Here is an 18,307-nt window from a genome sequence, read left to right on the forward strand (position 1 = left end):
GTTTGGTTCATGGACACCACTCACACAATTCAAAAGCATACTTGAAGATTGTAAAGTAGGCCTCTTGTTTCTCTGTATTGACCTTGAAATTGGAACGGATATCATGAGCTGAGACAATGGATGATGTGAGTACCAATGCTAACGAGGGCTGAGTTCCAACAAGGACCATTTTGTCAAATAGTAGCTTTATGCTAATCATTTGGGACTCATACTCAAAAACATGGGTACCTGGTAATACATAACCTACAGTCGACAAATGGTGATTGTACTGGACTTTGCCTTTATAACACTTTTATTTGATTAATAGATGTTTCTCCTGATGACTTGGCAGGGAAGGGAAAGTTTCATACATTTGTAGGTGGAGTACACTTATTCCCATACGATAGTCTCTTTCAACAAACGCTTTTCGGTTGGGTCTTTTGTTTTTTTAGTTTATTTTATGATCTTCCCGTCATAGGTAACTCAGCAAAACTCCCACATGGGGAAGCTGGTAACAGCCAATCTCTCTAACAAAAGCATTGGTTTTTATGTCTATGTTGCACAAATCAATATCAATGGGCCAGTAACTAGACGACAATTCTTAGGCCGATTCTTATTAATGTATTTTTAAATCAGGGGTAAGCTTGGCCAGATTTGAACCCACAACCTTGAGACTGCAAGTCCTGCAGTCTAACTAATTGACAGTGTTTGCATAACAAACATTAATAAGACAGATTAGCATGTTAAGTATTAAACCTAAAACAGTCCACACCATGTACAATGCAAGTTGAATGATAAAACAAACTTTTACTTGAGAAAGTTTTACAGTTTTAATTGTCAAATTATTTAACTTCATATGAGAAGATGTATTCTTCGCCAATTTTGGGGATTAGGTCTAAGTCAGTATGAAAAAAATGAAATGTATACATACATTTGAAAACATTGTGCAAAAAGAAATCTTAATCTGCTACATACAAACAGAACTGCTCTTTTCATTTCCAATGGGATTAAGAACGCTAAGTTAATATCAATGAAAGCTACAGGATTAAATCTGCCTAATCCTTCAAGCAAAGCTCTTCTGTGACTCTGTGTTGTCATCCACAACAAATAATGCAAAGCCATCCATATGGTTAGCTAGATTAAATGCCCAGGGCTCTTATGCTAAATCAATTTCTGCTTTGATAGGCCAATAGGACTCAACAAATTCAATTGAATGACTGAGTACTGAGTGCTGAATATCAGTTAATTTGCACTCGATTCACAGATATTATAAATCTAATGAGTGACAACAGTACTAAAACCATTGGTTTGAAGTTCATATTAGCAATATATTCCCCCCCCAAAAAAAAAAACTAAAAACAATATAATATACATAAACTCTCAGCGATGCATTAAGCTAGCATACATACTGTATGTGGTGCCAATACCCGCGAAATGCGTGCTGATACAGTGTATGCACAAATTTCCACCGATACACCCCCCAAAAAAATAATAACATAATGTTTTAATTCACACAAAAAACTAAGAGAAAACAATTAAATTTTGTATAGAATGCTCCACATTGCGAAGTAGGACTTTTAAAATCAAGATAAACACCAGGGACCGTGTTTTCATTCCTTCGCTTCGGCCAAACATAACAAAAGTTGGATCCAGAATGCTCGTTTGAAAATTCTGGGAAGAACGCTGACTCTAAGTGCAATCTCAAACCTCATGGAGATTGATATTTTCCCCCTACATTGAAATTCCAGACTCATTTATAAGTGTGTCAATTGAAGCATTTAAAATATTCACCAGACGCTTCTTTAGTAATGTCAAGCTATGTACATTTTTTAAAAGGGTGTAGGCCTACTCCTTAGTTCAAGTACCAATCCTGGTCATAAATGTACCCTTATTTGTATGCTTATTTGTTTCCCAAAAAGGATATATATATCTGTACTGGGCCTAAACTGTTGTTCAAACTTGTCCTCCAAATATTTAGAACCTTAAAAAACTTTAGAAAATTATGTTGTGACAATTTTAGCTGTTCATGAAATGTTTGAGATTGATACCATTGCAGTTTTAAACATTTTGTTTTCTTCAGTTACCCCTCCGATGCACTTTTTACATAATTTCCTAGGGTACAAGGGTAGACATGTGGTTTAGTGAAGGCTTGCATACATTACACCTCTGCTAACTGCACATACAAGCACTCATGTCACATTTGTATAGGGGTTGAGGCTCTTGTAACAACAACTAATAATGCAAATTTGTTTTGAAAAAAAAGAAGCTCAAACATTCATGTTTCAAAAGTCAACATTTGATCAACGTTAACTCAATGTTTCCTTTTGCAAGATCCAGCCAAGCTTGCACTTCAAAGATTGGCCTCTGATACTGTTGTGTTTCCCTAAGCAAGCATGCAGCACAAATTTGAAGCACTTGTTCGTCTGTCAAACATTTGTCATCCACTGGAACTTCACTGGAGGTCCTTTTAGAAGGACCAAGACCATTGTGATGCACTCGCGCACAAACTTATTAATGTAACAACAACAAAAATTCACTATGGTTCTATTTGATTACAAACTATAAATAAGAACATTACAATTGTTCACAATAAATTTGACAGTCGCACTGTATTCAGTACAGGAGATCCATAGTACACATTAGATGCACTATACAACCACTAGTGTCAACTGTAGGCTACATGTTAAATATTTTCATTGCAAGTCCAAAACATAACTTCTTCACTATAAAATAAGGGAATATCCAATGACGTATTTTCTAAGGAAACAGAGATTTACTCATTGTCAGTATCAAGCATTCATGGTACATGTACACTGTACAAGTCCATTCACGGTACAAGTCTTGTGTATTTTAACCGACTACGCAATCATTAATTTAACGAAAAGCAATTACATCTTGAATTTTAAAAGAGCTGACTTTGAGTGTGATACCTTACACTTCTGAGTATTGAAGTATAGGCCTTCTTATTACCCTATGACAGATGAGATTAAGTCTTTTCTTAGTGTTCGCTCAACAAAAAATTACAACTAGGTGCACATTATAGATTTAGCTTATTGTCATTCTGATTATGGTCAGTAAAAATATGTTTAACATCTTGAGCTACAAGCCCTTCGTTAATGTGGAATCCCCCCCCCCCTCCCCCCAGCAAGCCCTGGCAGAACTTTATAGATTTTTCACGTAGCAACAAGTTTTGACATCCCCAAAACAAATTAGATGGTTACAGAGGTCATAATTTAAATACACCATTCGTCACCATTGTGGCATTGTATCACCAGCATTGCTTATCAGCCCAATGCTACACTGCTACACTGTAGTATTACTCTATGGTAGTATAATGGAGGACAAAAAAGTCTTCCTCCACGGTAGTACTAGTCTGGCATCTAGTGTTCTTTTACTACCAAATGTCAACAATGCAAAACACAATTAAAACAGTTGATAACTGCTGTTAATGCAATAAATGAACTAGCACCAAGTCCCTGCACAAAACAAACCCTGATCTTCTCAACACAGTCACAAAAAAAACCCTACCTTTTCAAAAGATGCAAAGCAAACTTCAAGACAAACTGGTAGCAAGTCTACCAAGTCAGGCTGCCTTTAAGGTTGAAGATGGCAGAAATTGCAATTACTAAGGGTGAACTTGTAGCAAGTCTAACAGGTCAGACAGCTTGAAGGCAGATTGCATCCTATTAATCATTTCAGCAAAACCTTAACGAGAACCAACAGTGACGTCTGCTCAGAACGGTCGCTGGATCCAATACTAAAAAAATCCCTCAAGCGCAGCCAGTTCCATTTTACAGCACCCAGTACCTTGCTGATTGTAACGAAGGTATTTCCTTGTTGAGCCACGCAACCTAAAATGACTCACACACGATGAGTCATCACAATACACGTGTGAATTGGAGCAACATTGTGAACTGCAGCGACCTGTGGTCATGCACCAAGACTGTATGCATGTAACTTGATCATGGTTATGAATAGACTGGTCCGTGGATCAATTACATAATATGCCATTTAAGTGAGTTGAAATTCACGAGATACAATGAGAAGTCTTTGTGCAGCATCAGAGTGATCAACACCAACTCATAATATCAAAGTAATTTAGACAAAAATGGGGATTTTCTTTACATAATGAAATTTGTCTTTAGATCAATGAATGTGTTTCAGTGAACGTGTGTGACGTGAACAGAATGTCTAATCTTTGAAGCTAAGGTTTGGTATCTTTGATAAACTTACACGGGTACAACCAGCACTGACAAAACCCTTACCCTCCCAAGTCCTTCAAGACTATTCATAGTGTTTATTTAGGATTCAGGCACATATAAGGGATCCTACAATTACTGTGTACTCCTAATGGTGATTCTGAAGACTTTCTCTCCATAAACTCATATTGGTTGATTATGAACCGAGGTACCGAGGCAGTGGACCGAGGCAGTGGACTATCCTACTCCTCTTGGTTGATTTTGGAGGCTTAGGAGGCAGGAGGGATGTCCTTAAATTTGGGGTTTTAATTTGGGGTGAGCAAAGAGGAACAATCTCTATTAGTTCTCCTCCCCCCATGGGGTGATTAAGGCAGTAGGGTTTAAATTTAAAATCCTAATGGTAGATACACATAGAGGTTTATTGCCTGTCTATGGCCTGTCCTTGATATAAGACATAATTAGTTTCCCTAAGGTCACATCTGTGTCTAATGAAGTATGCTGCAGAAACCAACAAATGAAACAATAACATAGATCGTGGGTTTTGGATGGGTGGTTACATTACTACTTTGTAGATTGATTTGTAATAAGGTAATATCAGCACTTGGATTTCTAAAATGTATGAATAGGCCTACCTTTTACTAGGTAAAATACATCCACTGAAGATCAGGCCCTAAAGTAGTCCAGTGAGCAATGAGAGACTTTGGAACGCTAGGTGGCAGCAGACTTACCAGGTAAATTTCCATAGTTTATGTAGTCCTGAGCATGCGCAAACCACGCAATTACCGAGAACAATGCATTTTACCTGGTTCATGTAAGTCTGCCTATTAGTGGGAGGTCCAGTTTACTTGACTGTGTGGGTACAACGTACAGGCTTCCAAGACATTATTTTTCCATTGACAAAAGCAGAAAGCCATTAATAAAGTTTATCGCGATTCAGAAACGCAATGCATTGTGGGATGGAATATGGGGTGGTTACTATGCAGTTTCTACGACTCGCGCACGCAATGCCTACACCTTTGTGTGGGTTCAACAGCGCCCTCTCTTGATATTTTGCTATTCGCGATAAACTTTAATAAAGGGACACGATGCCTTGGACCAGGCGAGTTGGTAATATATAAATGAAAAGCATTTGAAAACCGTTTTTTATGAAATTATGCATTGGTTAGAAAAGTGTTTTAAAAGTAGAACATAATTATCCACATAAATATGCCTTGAAATTGCATGGTTTGCCTTTTATTTTGCGAACTAACACGGTCGGCCAATTTGTGGAGTAAACAATTTGACTCCAAGTCCTGTATGCTTCGCTTCAGGCATGGAGGCAATGGCCTTCGATGCCTCCTTGAAGTATCAGGCCTGAAATGGCGTGCCGTGTTAGTTCTTGGTGTATTAGGAAAACCACGCAATTTTGAGGCATTATTGTGTGGATCATTATTTTCTTGTTTTAAAACATCTTTCCAACCATGCATTTTATAACAAATGGTTTTCAAGTAATTTTCATAGACCAACTCGCCCAATCCAAGGCAACGTGTCCCTTTAAGTGTTGGGAGTGGTAATGCCCCCCTACCATCCCCCCCCCCTTTATTCTTTTTGTAAACCCAGAATTCCGGGTTAATCAAGAAGAGTGACATCTCTGTACCTAGTAGCTTTGGCTTTCTTTCTCAGCTTCAAGTGAAAAAAGAAATGTGTAATGTTTTAATTAAAAATCTTTGAACTCTCATTTACCCTAACACTACAGACTACTAGGCATATTTGCTTACAAATAGCCCAGATCCTCTCATATCCTGTGTATGAAAGAGTTCAACAGGCCCAAATACTTCTTTATCCTTCAAATTGTCCTCAATAATCCAATGGCCGAAACCCTTCTAAGACCCTCCCAAGACAGGGTTCATCATCAAGAGCCCATCCTTATGAAAAAAGTAAACCTCGAAAGATTGTGAATTTTGCATAAGTTTACATTTGCTTTACAGCACAGACCACAAGTTGGTGTTGTCACCATCATCATGATCATTGTTGTTCAAGATGTGCAATGCCAATCAAAGATGTGATGGTCATTTACCCTCCGCCTTGATGCTCCCCTTCTGTTGGGGACCATTAGAGAACAAGAAAGATGAGCCGATACAATCATGACAGTATGCTAATGTAATGCATAAGACTGTTATCACCAGCTGCAAAACAGATCTTAAAAAGGTTTCTTAGTTTGATATTGTTCCAAAAATTTCCAGCTGCCAAGTTTGTTCATGGTGATGCCAAAAGAATCCATTCATGCACTGCCTGTGAACAGTCCCAGGCATGGTATGACTCTCATGAAAGTACATCCATCTATGCTACTCCAGAGGTCCTAGGTGTACATAAATACTGGATGCAAAGTAGAGAGAGTTTACAACAAGACCATCATTGCAAACAACACAGTCAACCAGACTGCAGTGTTCCCCTTCGTCAACAACAATGAGGTCACCCAAAGAACATGTCTGCCCCCCATCAACCAACTAATTCAACATCGCCGCTCTGCCTTCTTCGGTCATGCGCTCACCTAGCTGACAACATCCAAGCTAAAAAAGCTCTAAGCATCGCCATCAACTCCCGGGGAGGCCTAGCACCAGCTCCTGGCTGGAAGAGACGTAGAGGCCACCCTTGATCATCCTGGGCCCAACAACTTGGCCGTCTTAGCGAAATCGACCACATGTGGCATGAGGAAACTGACCCTTGCTGTCTCTGCGGTTAATTGATTGATTGATTGATTGATTGATTGATTGATTGGGTTGAACACAAGATTCAAAGTAGTTTCGACAAACAAACATTTTGAGTTCCCTACAATTCCTATGCTCAGAGACTACAAGTTCGCAACAATGAAATTGAAGTGATCAGCATTGGAATCAAACTTTCATGATAAAGAAAATACAAATTTCTACAAAAATTTACAAATTAATCTTTTATGCAAAACTTCAGAATTGTTGCTGAGCATCTCTTGATTCCACAATATTTTGTACAAGCATTATTTACCACTCTCTTCCAAAACTTACTCCACACCCCAAAACTCTCTTTCCACAAATCACTGCATGCTGTGTTAGACGCGGTTCAGAATCCAATTGAATTTTAAGATGACTGCTGCCTGGGTACTCCTAGAACTATGACGTTTGTTCCGGACCATATCTAGGAGCACTGCCAGGTGCCTGGTACCTCCTAGAAGTTAGAACTATAAGGTTCGTTCCGCTAAATTGTCTTCACTAACGTATGTGGAGACGATAGCAAAACGAACCTCATGATGGTTCTATTCTAGAAGTAGAAGTAGGTGACTGGTCATCTACAGCAGTACCAGTCCATGGTTTGTGGCACATTAACCCAGCCCTTGATTTGAAGACCTAAATAAATGGCAGCAATGTCTGTGACTGTGAGGTGAGATGTGTCCAATCTTGGACAAATATTTCAATTGAAAGTTGTATGATGGACTCGATCGAAAGAAAAAGTCGCTCAAAATCAGAAACAATAAATACATCCACAAAGAGCACAGCAATCGTACTTCCCTATTTATATACAAACAATGATACCACACAACAAACGACAATAGGAGGGATACACATCGTCCCGTTCCTATACACACCAGTCAGTTTGGCTAGTTTCTCGATAGGAAAAGTTTCCGTATGGCGCCACCACTTTTTCATTCGAAATAAAATAATATAGTATCTAATTTACCTGATTGATATATCCCTTTTTGTAAAAATGAGTGAAAAAGTGGTGGCGCCATACGGAAAGTTATCCTCTCGATATTCACCACATATCGAATCGCATTCGTCTCGCACATAGATGAATGGAGGGTTGTGCACGAACGATCGGAGAGAGACCGGAAATCAGATAACTTTACAACTCCAACTAAGATACGAATTGAAACCTGACCAGACCCTCATTTCGGTGAGAAATCAACACCGTAATTCCTCAAGATTTTTACACACACTGGGAAGTTTTGATAGTCTAAAAAGAGAGTGAATAATTACCTAAAAAATAGAAAATTCCACTCACCTAATGTTGCTGTCTCCAAACCAAATCCATTCGATCATTGAATGTTTACCACATTATGGCATTTATTGAGAGAGAGAGAGGGCGCTGTCGCAGCGCAAAAGAGACGGACCAAAGAGGGCGCTATGACACTTCCGCAGTTGTTTGATATTTCATCAACAAATTCATGTGACTTGTTTTTGGTGAGCATTTGGTGGTGGTAATGAGATGGACTGACAGACTACACTGTTTCAAGATTTTTGTATAAATTTGCGACTTTAACATTGTTAAAGATTGAAATGTTATGAGCACTTACCACCTGATTTTCAAGAAAAATGGTTGAGGTACAGTTTTCACCTTTCTTTTTAGTTTCTAGCAAATAAAGGTAGCATTATTTAGAATTGAAATAAAAGTAAAACTGGACACATCAGTCACAAACACCAGTATCACTAACCGTTGGACTCCTCCGTTGCATGCAACGCGACGGCACTGACTGACGTCCTACCAGGGCTACAGTATCACAAACTATCGAAGTAAAAATTAAATTTACTTGAATTGAATGAGTTGTTTGTTTCCGCATATGTATTCTAGTAGAATATGCGGAATTTCTACCTCCATGTTTACTCCTAGACCTAGAACTATGATATGAGAGGTTTGTTCGGCTATCGTCTCCACAAACCTCAACGGTTGACATGTCGGGGGTTTTGGCATTTCGATATGAGGTCAATTCTCTCAAAAATTAGGCTCTACGTGTTCTTTGAAACATATGTCCATGCTTCTGGGAACAACAAAGCTCGCACAGGGTATGTGTACACTCTTGGAGTGCGTTTTGACGACCCCAACCAAAGCCCAACCAACTCAACAAGTCAGTTACCAGTTGGTCTGAACAGCATCATCGTCACCGCGCTCAACCGAACACGCGAAAACGCTCAACCGATAGACAATGTTTCTGGTTGGGGTCGCCAACAAAAACGCACTCTTAATCTAAGTGGTTGCCGGACGCGTGTTCATGGTTTGTGCACAAAGCACGGATCGGGTATTTTTGCTTTTTACGAACGTGTGCAGATAGTTCTCCACGTTCGCCCTGGGAAAAATAATACGTGCCGAAAAAATAATGTAAATCAGTTTCTGCCATTTCTGTGTAAGCCAAGGTGTGCACTTTTTGCATTGAACAAGATTAATTGACAGTTTGGTGTTGGGCTTCATGTATTGGTTAATTATAGGCGCAAAGATGTCCCAAAAATACATCTCATTATGAATAGAGACGTGAGAAAAGTGTCCCTAACATTTTAACAATCAATTGAATTTATTTTATTTGCCAAATGACAAATTGTTTTTACTTTTTGGAAAATGAACACAAGAAGTACAAACTTTAAATAATAATAACAATATTTTTATTCAAGAAATATAAAAAACACATATATTCCCCAACTTTTCCTTTGATCAAAACTTCACAAATCACAAATGGGATTAAACTTGGACCGTGGACATGTACATGTAGACCTAATGCATGGTCTAGCCAAGTAGTTTAATATCAGATTTGACCATCTTTAAAACCAAATTGGTTTTTTTTGTCTTCTTCTTTTTGTCTTGCAGGAATTAAGAAAGTACTTCTTGAAGTTGCTTCAGATGTAAGTCTCCTATTCTTGCAGAAGAAAAAAAAATTCATCTATTAGAAATTTAGTAATTTTTTACTTTAAAAACCTGTCCACGCTGGCTCTATTATCATTCACAGTACTCTGCTGTTAGTTTTGCTCAATCCTAGAACCAAACTTTATTCCAATCTGTCTTGCTTGTAAGTTTTAAACCAAAAGGTATGATTTATTTTGTTCTGCAGGGTTGATGGCCTTGAGGCTATCATTGTAACAGACAGAGATGGAGTGCCAGTCATCAAAGGTAAATCAAATGATATTCACTAGATTGTATAATAACAAACCTCTTGCTTGTTCTGTATTCTGGTTGGCTGAAACACGGTCACGTGGGATGAACTAAAATAGTCTAGTGACCATGCGCGCGGGCACAACAGGGGTTGCCCTTAACTTTTTTTTCAACTGGCCAGCAGGACCAGTTGGCTTGATTTTTCACTGGTCCGCCAGGTTTTTGACTGGTCCGTCAATTTTTTATGCTATTTTTTTTTAAACTAATAGTATTCTGTTGTATACCAACTGCTCGATTTTCGATCCGCGCTATTTCAAAATTCAACATGATTTGCAACGTCAACTTAACTGCACTGGAAGCCATACTTTATTTATGTGTACCAAGTTATTGTGTTCGTAAAGGATAATTAATTTGAGAGTATTTTTTCTTTAAAAATGTAATAACAAAAGCGTTATTAAAATTAATTTAAAAACAGGTCAAATTATTTGTCAGAGCAAAATGATCTTTTTTTAGGTAGGTTTTTTTTAGTCCACGGTTTATTGTAAGCACTCGACATAAAAGTATTCCTAAGTAAGAAGAACTTTTTTATGAAGAAAAAAAAATAGTGTTATTACTATAAAAACACCCCCAAAAAACACTTTAAAACCGACTGTTAAAATATCATTAACTTTTTATGTACTGCCTTCAAATCTACTGTGGGGGAGGGTTACGTGCGATCGCTCAAGTTGTTTTATCATGTATAAACATTGCCTATTATTGTAGTTTTAATAAGTATTCATAAACATAATACATCGTACCGAAGTTCCCAAAATCTTCCCACTTTCGTCCAGAAAAACCCCCAACAAAAAGTAGACATCAAAAAAGTCCATGAAGAAGCATACGAGTTTGACGGGTATTTTTTTCAATTATGTGTGTGGAATGGTCGGTGCCGGCGTCTGTTTTGTGAACAAAATTTTCATTTAAAAAACGTTTTTAAAAGCAGCAAAAACAACTGCGCCTTTGTTTAACACATGATTGCATTCTAGAACCCAAGTCTTTCTTGAAATCAACCCGCAAAAAACCCCAAACAACCACGCATTATTTGTGACCAATAAAAACCATGGATAAACTAGATCGCCCACCAATCGCCCGCAAAAAAAAACAAGCCCCAAATAACAACAAAATTACCCCAAATCAGGACGGAAGAACTTTACTAAACACAATTAAATACTCCTTTTTGCTCATCCAGAGTATCCTAACTTGGTAATTTTTGTTGAATGAAGCCTCACCGTCTCGCTCCTTTTTCGTAAACACGCTAGACTCTTATTCCCACACGCTCCGTTGACCGACCATGCTGCTGACAGAATGTGTTTTGCTTTGTGGTCTTCTGTCAAGACGATTGAAGCTAGTTTTGTAAGCTATTGCGTACTTTCACCAATAGAGGGCGTCTATTCCCACGCTATCGAATATTCTGAAACGCCCTCTAGCGTTCAGTATTTCTTACACTTTCTGCCACACGTGAACTAATACGAAGACTATAAGCCTTTGCGTTGCATGATGGGATTTTGCGCTGTGTATGCGTGATCGTCGGAAGTTTGCCAGCGTTCAGCGGCACTTCGAGTGATTTTTATTACGTTTTATCCAAACCTTGAGTGAATGTTTTTACATTTTATTCGAGCCTGAAAATAGTTTAAAAATTGTCATAGTTCTGTAGTACCGCTGCCGATGTTTTTGACTGGTCAGCCGGACCAGTTGGCAAGGTGTTTCAGCTGGTCCGCCGCGATTTCTACTGGCATTTGGCCAACGGACCTGCGTTAAGGTCGAACCCTGCACAAGTCTTTGAAAATTGTGCCTGGTTACTGCCCCCTCTCTTGACTTGAACCGTGAACAGCAACTACAAAACTTTCTTTCTTTTCCAGGTTTCTGTTCTTATTTCACATTTATGTTTAAACCGAGGTGTGTTATAAACACATATTGACTGGCAATGAGGTAACTAGTGTACGTCTATTGCCAGTCAATATGTGTATTAGTATTGAATACATTTGTCTTTATGACAAGGATGTCATTTGCAAACCCAATAGTCTGTTTTTCTAAACGAAGTATTTAAAAAAAAAAAACGCATATCCACCAGTAAGGTGCTTGAACAAAGAGAGACACATGTTTTAAGACTTCAAAGTTTTAAGATTTATGAGACCGATTTATGTAGCACCTTATGAGGGTTTACAAGGTGATGTCATGGAGGTAGAAAATGGTGATGTGGATAACTAGGCAGCCACTGTTGGTGCAGTGGATTCTGCGCCACCTACACACTGAACCAGCACACAGCAACACAAGTATTGTTTCACACACTGCTATCATGTACACTGAGTCCATGGAGACTGTAGGAATGACAGCCTTGATGCAACCAGGCAATTGGGATAGCGCATGACGGCTTTGCAATGGAAGACTTTTGAGACGATAGCAAGCGGCCCCATTGAACAACGGAAAAGGGCCTGTCTCAAAAGTCTCATTTTAAGGCTGTTTGGGATTATTAAATCAATGCACATCACATCCTGTTATTGATATAAAAAAGACATACAATCAACCTGTGAAAATTTCATAATTTGAAAGTCCTTCTAATTGTGAAAAACAAAAACCATAATGCCAGGGATTATGTGCTCATGCTTATTTCTTATTCTTACTTATTAAGTTTAGACAAAATTTTAAAAAAAGTACCAAGTGGGGCAAAAATTGTATTTGCCACAGTGTCAACAAATAAGCTTGGGCGATATCGATTTATTTTACTCACGATATATCGCCGACAATATATCGCGATATTCGATATATACGCGATTAATGAAATTTGACATCATCAGTCTTAAAACTCCAAGTGAAAGTTGTAGAAGAGACAGTCCTAGTATAAGAGAGGTGTTCCAATGACCTATTCTTCTGGTTTTACTCCAAATCTATGGGGTATCAGCTAGCAAATACATCGCGATATTTAATCGATATATCGATATATCGCAATTATCGCGATTATCGCGATATATCGCGATATATCGATATTTCGATTAAAACCAAATCCATCCGATATCGAAGTCGTGTCCAAATTAATATCGCGATATTCGATAATATCGTGATATCGCCCAAGCTTATCAACAAATATATATTCAGCCATATTGCTTGTATCAGCCTTGGCCTATATACCTTTTACCTAATTTTCAGTCACTGCAATGGGGGACTTTAGAGACGCCGGCGACTGCAGACATAACGGCCCTTTTTTGCGGTGAAAGCAGACCGTCCAAAAGTCTCTCTTTTGTTCCTGATTATGAAAATCTTTGTATACATTCTGATTAATCCAACCTTTTTCGTTTGTCACACAGTAACGACAGAAGCTATTCCTGAGCAGGCGTTAAAGCCAGCCTTCCTAGCCACTTTTGCCATGGCCGCTGATCAAGCGAGTAAACTCGGCCTCTCACACAATAAAAGCATTATCTGCATGTATGGCACATATCAGGTAAGAATGAGGGTCAGTACACCTCAGGGAAATATGTGTAATGTTCAGGCTGGAAGATAGGCCATGTCTGAACTGGCAGCCTTGGCTACGGCTGGATCCGTCGCGTCGTCATTCTGGTTGAGTTTGAAAGTATTTGTACTTGTACACAGATTATTGGGATTGAAACTGTGTTTCAATAACTCTCAGAATTACTAGTGACAGTGAGTGACTAAACCATGTCTAGTTATTGTGTTTATCAAGATAGTGTCTGTCTCAGGCGTGGAATTTCATGTTTGAGAGGGCAAGGAAGGCAATTTTTTTTTGTAAAGGGCACTTCCATTAGAAAGTCTTAAAGCCTATGGGAATGTTGGAAGAGGCACCAAGGCCAAGACAAGGGGCAGTATCGATCATGGCCTCGGTGTCCTACGTGTGATAGTGATCAGGCTTGTTGTCCTTGACATTTTATTTTAGGGCATAGTCTTTTTTGTTTCGTGTAGTCTTCTTTTTTCATTAACAAAACATAGCGTCTGTGCAAAGACCTTGTATCTTGTTTTTGCAAAAACTTCATTTCTCACATGGAAATGATTCATTAAAAACGTCCGATCTTGTTTGTATGTCCAGGATATTTTAGGCGAGATGTGACGTTATGATAATTTTTACGCTACATAGTTGCTATAGGAGGAAGTTTTTGCACTGACACAAAGAAAATATCCCGATAGCATTTCAGACATGATTCAAATTGAGTATCTCAAGTGGTTTAGATTTGTTTTCTATCTATTTCAACATTAATCAACATATTGCATAACAGGTGGCTTTCATTTTATTACATTTTTCATTTAAAGACAATGGACCCTATTGGGAATTGTCAAAATCCAGTCTTCTCACTTGGTGTATCTCAACATGCATTAAATAACAAACCTGTGAAAATTTGAGCTTGATTGGTCGTCGGAGTTGCCAGATAACTATGAAAGAAAAAAACTCCCTTGTCACACAAAATTGTGTGCTTTCAGATGCTTTATTTCGAGACCTCAAACTCTAAACTTGAGGTCTCGAAATCAAATTCGTGGAAAATTACTTCTTTCTCGAAAACTACGCCACTTCAGAGGGAGCGGTTTCTCACAATGTTTCATACTATCAACCTCCTTCCCCATTACTCTTTATTAAGTGAGGTTTTATGCTAATAACTATTTTGAGTAATTACCAATAGTGTCCACTGCCTTAATTGATTTGTTTTCACTACTTATTGATTACTGTAAGCTAGGTGATTTAGTTTACTAAGTAGAGCATCTAATACTGTTTATTATTATATCAGCATGTCACTCATCAGTGCAAAAATGTCATACACTCTTTCCTGCAAAATCTTTATATTTTGTACAACAACGTCTTTGTGCTGATGTGACTATATGATGAGATGTACATTTTATTCAAAGACGTTTCCTTTTATACACAGGTTGTGCAATTCAATGAGCTACCATTAGTCATCAGTCTTATTGCCAGCAGTACTGCAAATACAGGTAAGCAAGATCCTACTGCTTCTGTTAACAGTTTCCACTCAGTGAGTTGAGCAATCATTTGAAACTGTTCATTTGCATAGCTTGAGCATGGTGGCACAACGGTGCGTGAATTGCCTGTGTTACTGTGTAGATGCTGCTGGGGCAGCTTATGATCTATCATTCATAAATACCTAAGTCAGTTTATCCATTCTGATTGGTCGAGAGGGCATCACGAGGGGTTGTTTGAAAGGATGATATAAAACCAGTAAAAAGTGTTGAAACATGGGCGTGACACGCGAGCTTGCACCTGTGCTTATAAGACAGTTTCTTGATTCCTATTGGTCGAGAGCAACGGCTGAAACAGTTGTGCAACATCACGCGATACGCGTGACGCGCACAGCACCTCCTTATAAGGAGTTGTTAACCCGAGGGCCTTACCGTTTCATAGCTGGAGGGGTGTTGTGTTGAAAGAAATCATTGAACAATTATAACTTTTGCATTTATTTTACCTTTTGACCAATCAAAGTGTGTTGAATTGGTTTTCAACTAGTGGTTTAAACCCGCCGGGGTCTGGTTCTTGATAATTTACCTCAAGTTGGTCTCGGTAAAATTATCAAGTCCAGGCCTCGGCGCGGGTTTAAACCACTAGTTGAAAACCTCTTCACCACACATTGATTCCCTTATTCATAACCATGTGGATGATATTGAATGGTCGGTAGTTAGCTCCAAGGACCGTCATGTTGTGTATTTCTGATTGCAAAGGGAGACTATACTATTTTACTATGTTGGACTGAGGCACTTTTATATACCGTGACACGTAGGGCAATTTTTCCAAGAATTTTGGGACAGCCACTTGCACAATATGCAATAGGAACACTTCAGCAGCACAAGGGGCATTCTGCAAGTTGTACCTCACTATTACAATTAGTAGAAAGCTGAAATGTGAATTATTCTCAATGGTGATTGCCTGAAACTATATTGGATTTGAGGCATTGCATGGTTAGGTATCAATGTATATTTGGTTTGCGGTAACACCATGTGTGTATCTGTTTGCCAGGTAGAGTTTCCTTACGATGACTAGAGCAAGCTAGTCTAAACGTTGAGACCAATCCAAGAACTGACTCCGCAGCAGTACAGTTAATAACGATTCTATAAGCTAAAGTAGTAGTTCAAGTCTATTTTCTATACCATCCGCCCTGGTAATAGTTAAAAAGCAGGACAGTTCTTTTCAGAACTGAGAAGTCTCCTGAACCCCTGATTATCTACTCTGCGGCAGTAAGACAGTTCTCTTAAAACAAACTCTACCTGGCAAGTTGATACACACATGGTTATACCGTAAACCAAATATACAATGCCTGAAACTAGATGCCTGAAAAATGCCTTGTGTGACAAGGCATTTAGATATGCCCAAAGGTTTTAAAGCTAAATGTTGATCAAATTCAAGTAAAATTACTTTTTTCTTGAAAACTACTCCACTTCAGATGGAGCCGTTTCTCACAATGTTTTATTCTACCAACCTCTCCTCATACTCGTTACCAAGTAAGGTTTTGTGCTAATAATTATTTTGAGTTATTACCAATAGTGTCCACTGCCTTTAAATGATGCGTTTGAATTGAACAATGATTAATGCATAAGGGTTTAATAATGTATGACCCAATAATTTATTTGTACCAAAATTCTGCATCTTTATTTCGTACAAGTTTATATTTTATTTGTTCTCCAGGTCTGCTGTTGTGTATGGAATCTGAGCTGCAGGGCGTTCTACAAGAACTGAAGACAGCAATCGACATTTAGGACATCAGTCTTGTAAATCTTTTATACTTTTCTTTAATCCTTCTACTCTTGGTAATACTATTTTTGCCAATGAATATACCAATCCCTGTAGAGCTGTTTCGCTGTCAGGTTGTGTGTGGTGGAATGGTTCTGTGCACAACTAAAGCCATGTTATAAATTGTTAAACTAGGACATGGGAAACATTCCAATGGGTAAATCTTACCAATGTCTGCACTTGGATTATTTGATACAGGTAAACTAACCGAGACGATGGTGAAACAAACCCACTGACTAAATATAAACACATGAGGGCGCTACACCAATGACCTTTAACTGGTTGTGACAAGATACATGACCCAGCGTGTAATTATTTGTTGAAGAGAAGCACGTCAAATTAAGGTTTAAGACTGGTTTTACCACACTAAACTTTTTGGCGTGGTTAGTTTCACCTGGTTTAGTTTACCTCAGTGGTCGGTTTAACTACCCATTCCCGTTGGACTCAGTTTAAGTTACTTGGGTGAAATTTTCATTGGCTGTTTTTACTGTACTTTAAATTCCCATTGGCTCGATTAGTTTACCCCCTTAAAACGGTTTTACTTTATAACTTAAAAAATAAATGAAATACAAATTACTGATTTTCTTTTTTATCTTTATTTATTATTAGTACGATATATAAATCATAACTTTAAGCATGAGATCATGAAGTAAATGTGAGCATGGTTTCAGCAAAGTCCATATGAACCTGCTTTTGTGTTGCTGCCAGAAATTAACCGCTACGTGAAAGTAACTGCTACAGTGTACATAAGAGTAACCGCTACATAAGAGTAACAGCTACATGAAAGTAACCGCTACTTGAAAGTAACCGCCTTTTAAAAGTAACCGCTACTTGAAAGGAACAGCTACATGAAAGTAATCACTACATGAAAGTAACTGCTATGTGAAAGTAATCACTACATGAAAGTAACTGCTACGTGAAAGTAAATGCTACATGAAAGTAATCGCTACTTGAAAGTAACCCCTACATGAAAGTAATCGCTACTTGAAAGTAACCCCTACATGAAAGTAACCACCACTTGAAAGTAATCGCTACTTGAAAGTAACTGCTACGTGAAAGTAATCACTACATGAAAGTAACTGCTACGTGAAAGTAAATGCTACATGAAAGTAATCGCTACTTGAAAGTAACAGCTACGTGAAAGTAACTGCTACTTGAAAGCCGCTTCTGAGACTCCAACCCTTTGTGACCATAACCCCTTTCTAAAATGTCATTATTATTACCCCCAAAAAAATTATTTTTCCAACAGTTTATATAACAGTAGGCCCTATGACACGTAATATTTTTGGTAATTATTAATTTACTGTCAAAGTAAAACAATAATTTGTAGACAAATATACCTGCAATAATGTAAAGAAAATGCCTACTTTGTTTAACCATGGAGGAAACTTTTTCCTACCAGACACCAATTTCATAGAGCTGCTTAAGCGCAAAATTTGCTTAAGCACGAAAATTCTTAAGCAAGAAAATTGCTTTCTTATTTTAC

At 38.2% G+C, this 18,307-nt stretch overlaps 2 protein-coding genes across 7 annotated transcripts in view; one reads left to right on the forward strand and one right to left on the reverse strand.

Annotated features, from left to right (window-relative positions):
• The window catches only part of LOC139935190 (uncharacterized), a 42,334-nt gene extending 34,076 nt beyond the window's left edge, over positions 1-8,258 (reverse strand). For 3 of the 5 annotated variants that reach the window (XM_071929702.1, XM_071929694.1, XM_071929668.1), the window contains exon 1: positions 8,193-8,258. The gene's annotated coding sequence lies outside the window, so the exon portion shown is untranslated. Of the gene's footprint in view, positions 1-3,507; positions 3,602-8,192 lie in introns of those variants that run through there. The other 2 variants (XM_071929685.1, XM_071929676.1) reach the window with 2 other exon arrangements.
• Positions 4-17,397, forward strand: LOC139935234 (ragulator complex protein LAMTOR3-A-like). 2 transcript variants are annotated; one of them, XM_071929747.1, is made up of 6 exons: positions 4-125; positions 9,765-9,799; positions 10,006-10,064; positions 13,388-13,521; positions 14,951-15,014; positions 16,717-17,397. In XM_071929747.1, the coding sequence occupies exons 1-6, from the start codon at positions 117-119 to the stop codon at positions 16,785-16,787; spliced, it is 372 nt and encodes a 123-aa protein (XP_071785848.1). In that variant the 5' UTR covers positions 4-116; the 3' UTR covers positions 16,788-17,397. The 2 variants fall into 2 exon arrangements, with proteins under 2 accessions (XP_071785848.1, XP_071785838.1); XM_071929737.1 differs by lacking the exon at positions 4-125 and adding an exon at positions 8,343-8,512.
• The last annotated feature ends 910 nt before the right edge of the window (positions 17,398-18,307 follow it).

This window comes from Asterias amurensis, chromosome 1 (assembly GCF_032118995.1).
Source record: "Asterias amurensis chromosome 1, ASM3211899v1".
Lineage (NCBI taxonomy): Eukaryota > Metazoa > Echinodermata > Asteroidea > Forcipulatida > Asteriidae > Asterias > Asterias amurensis.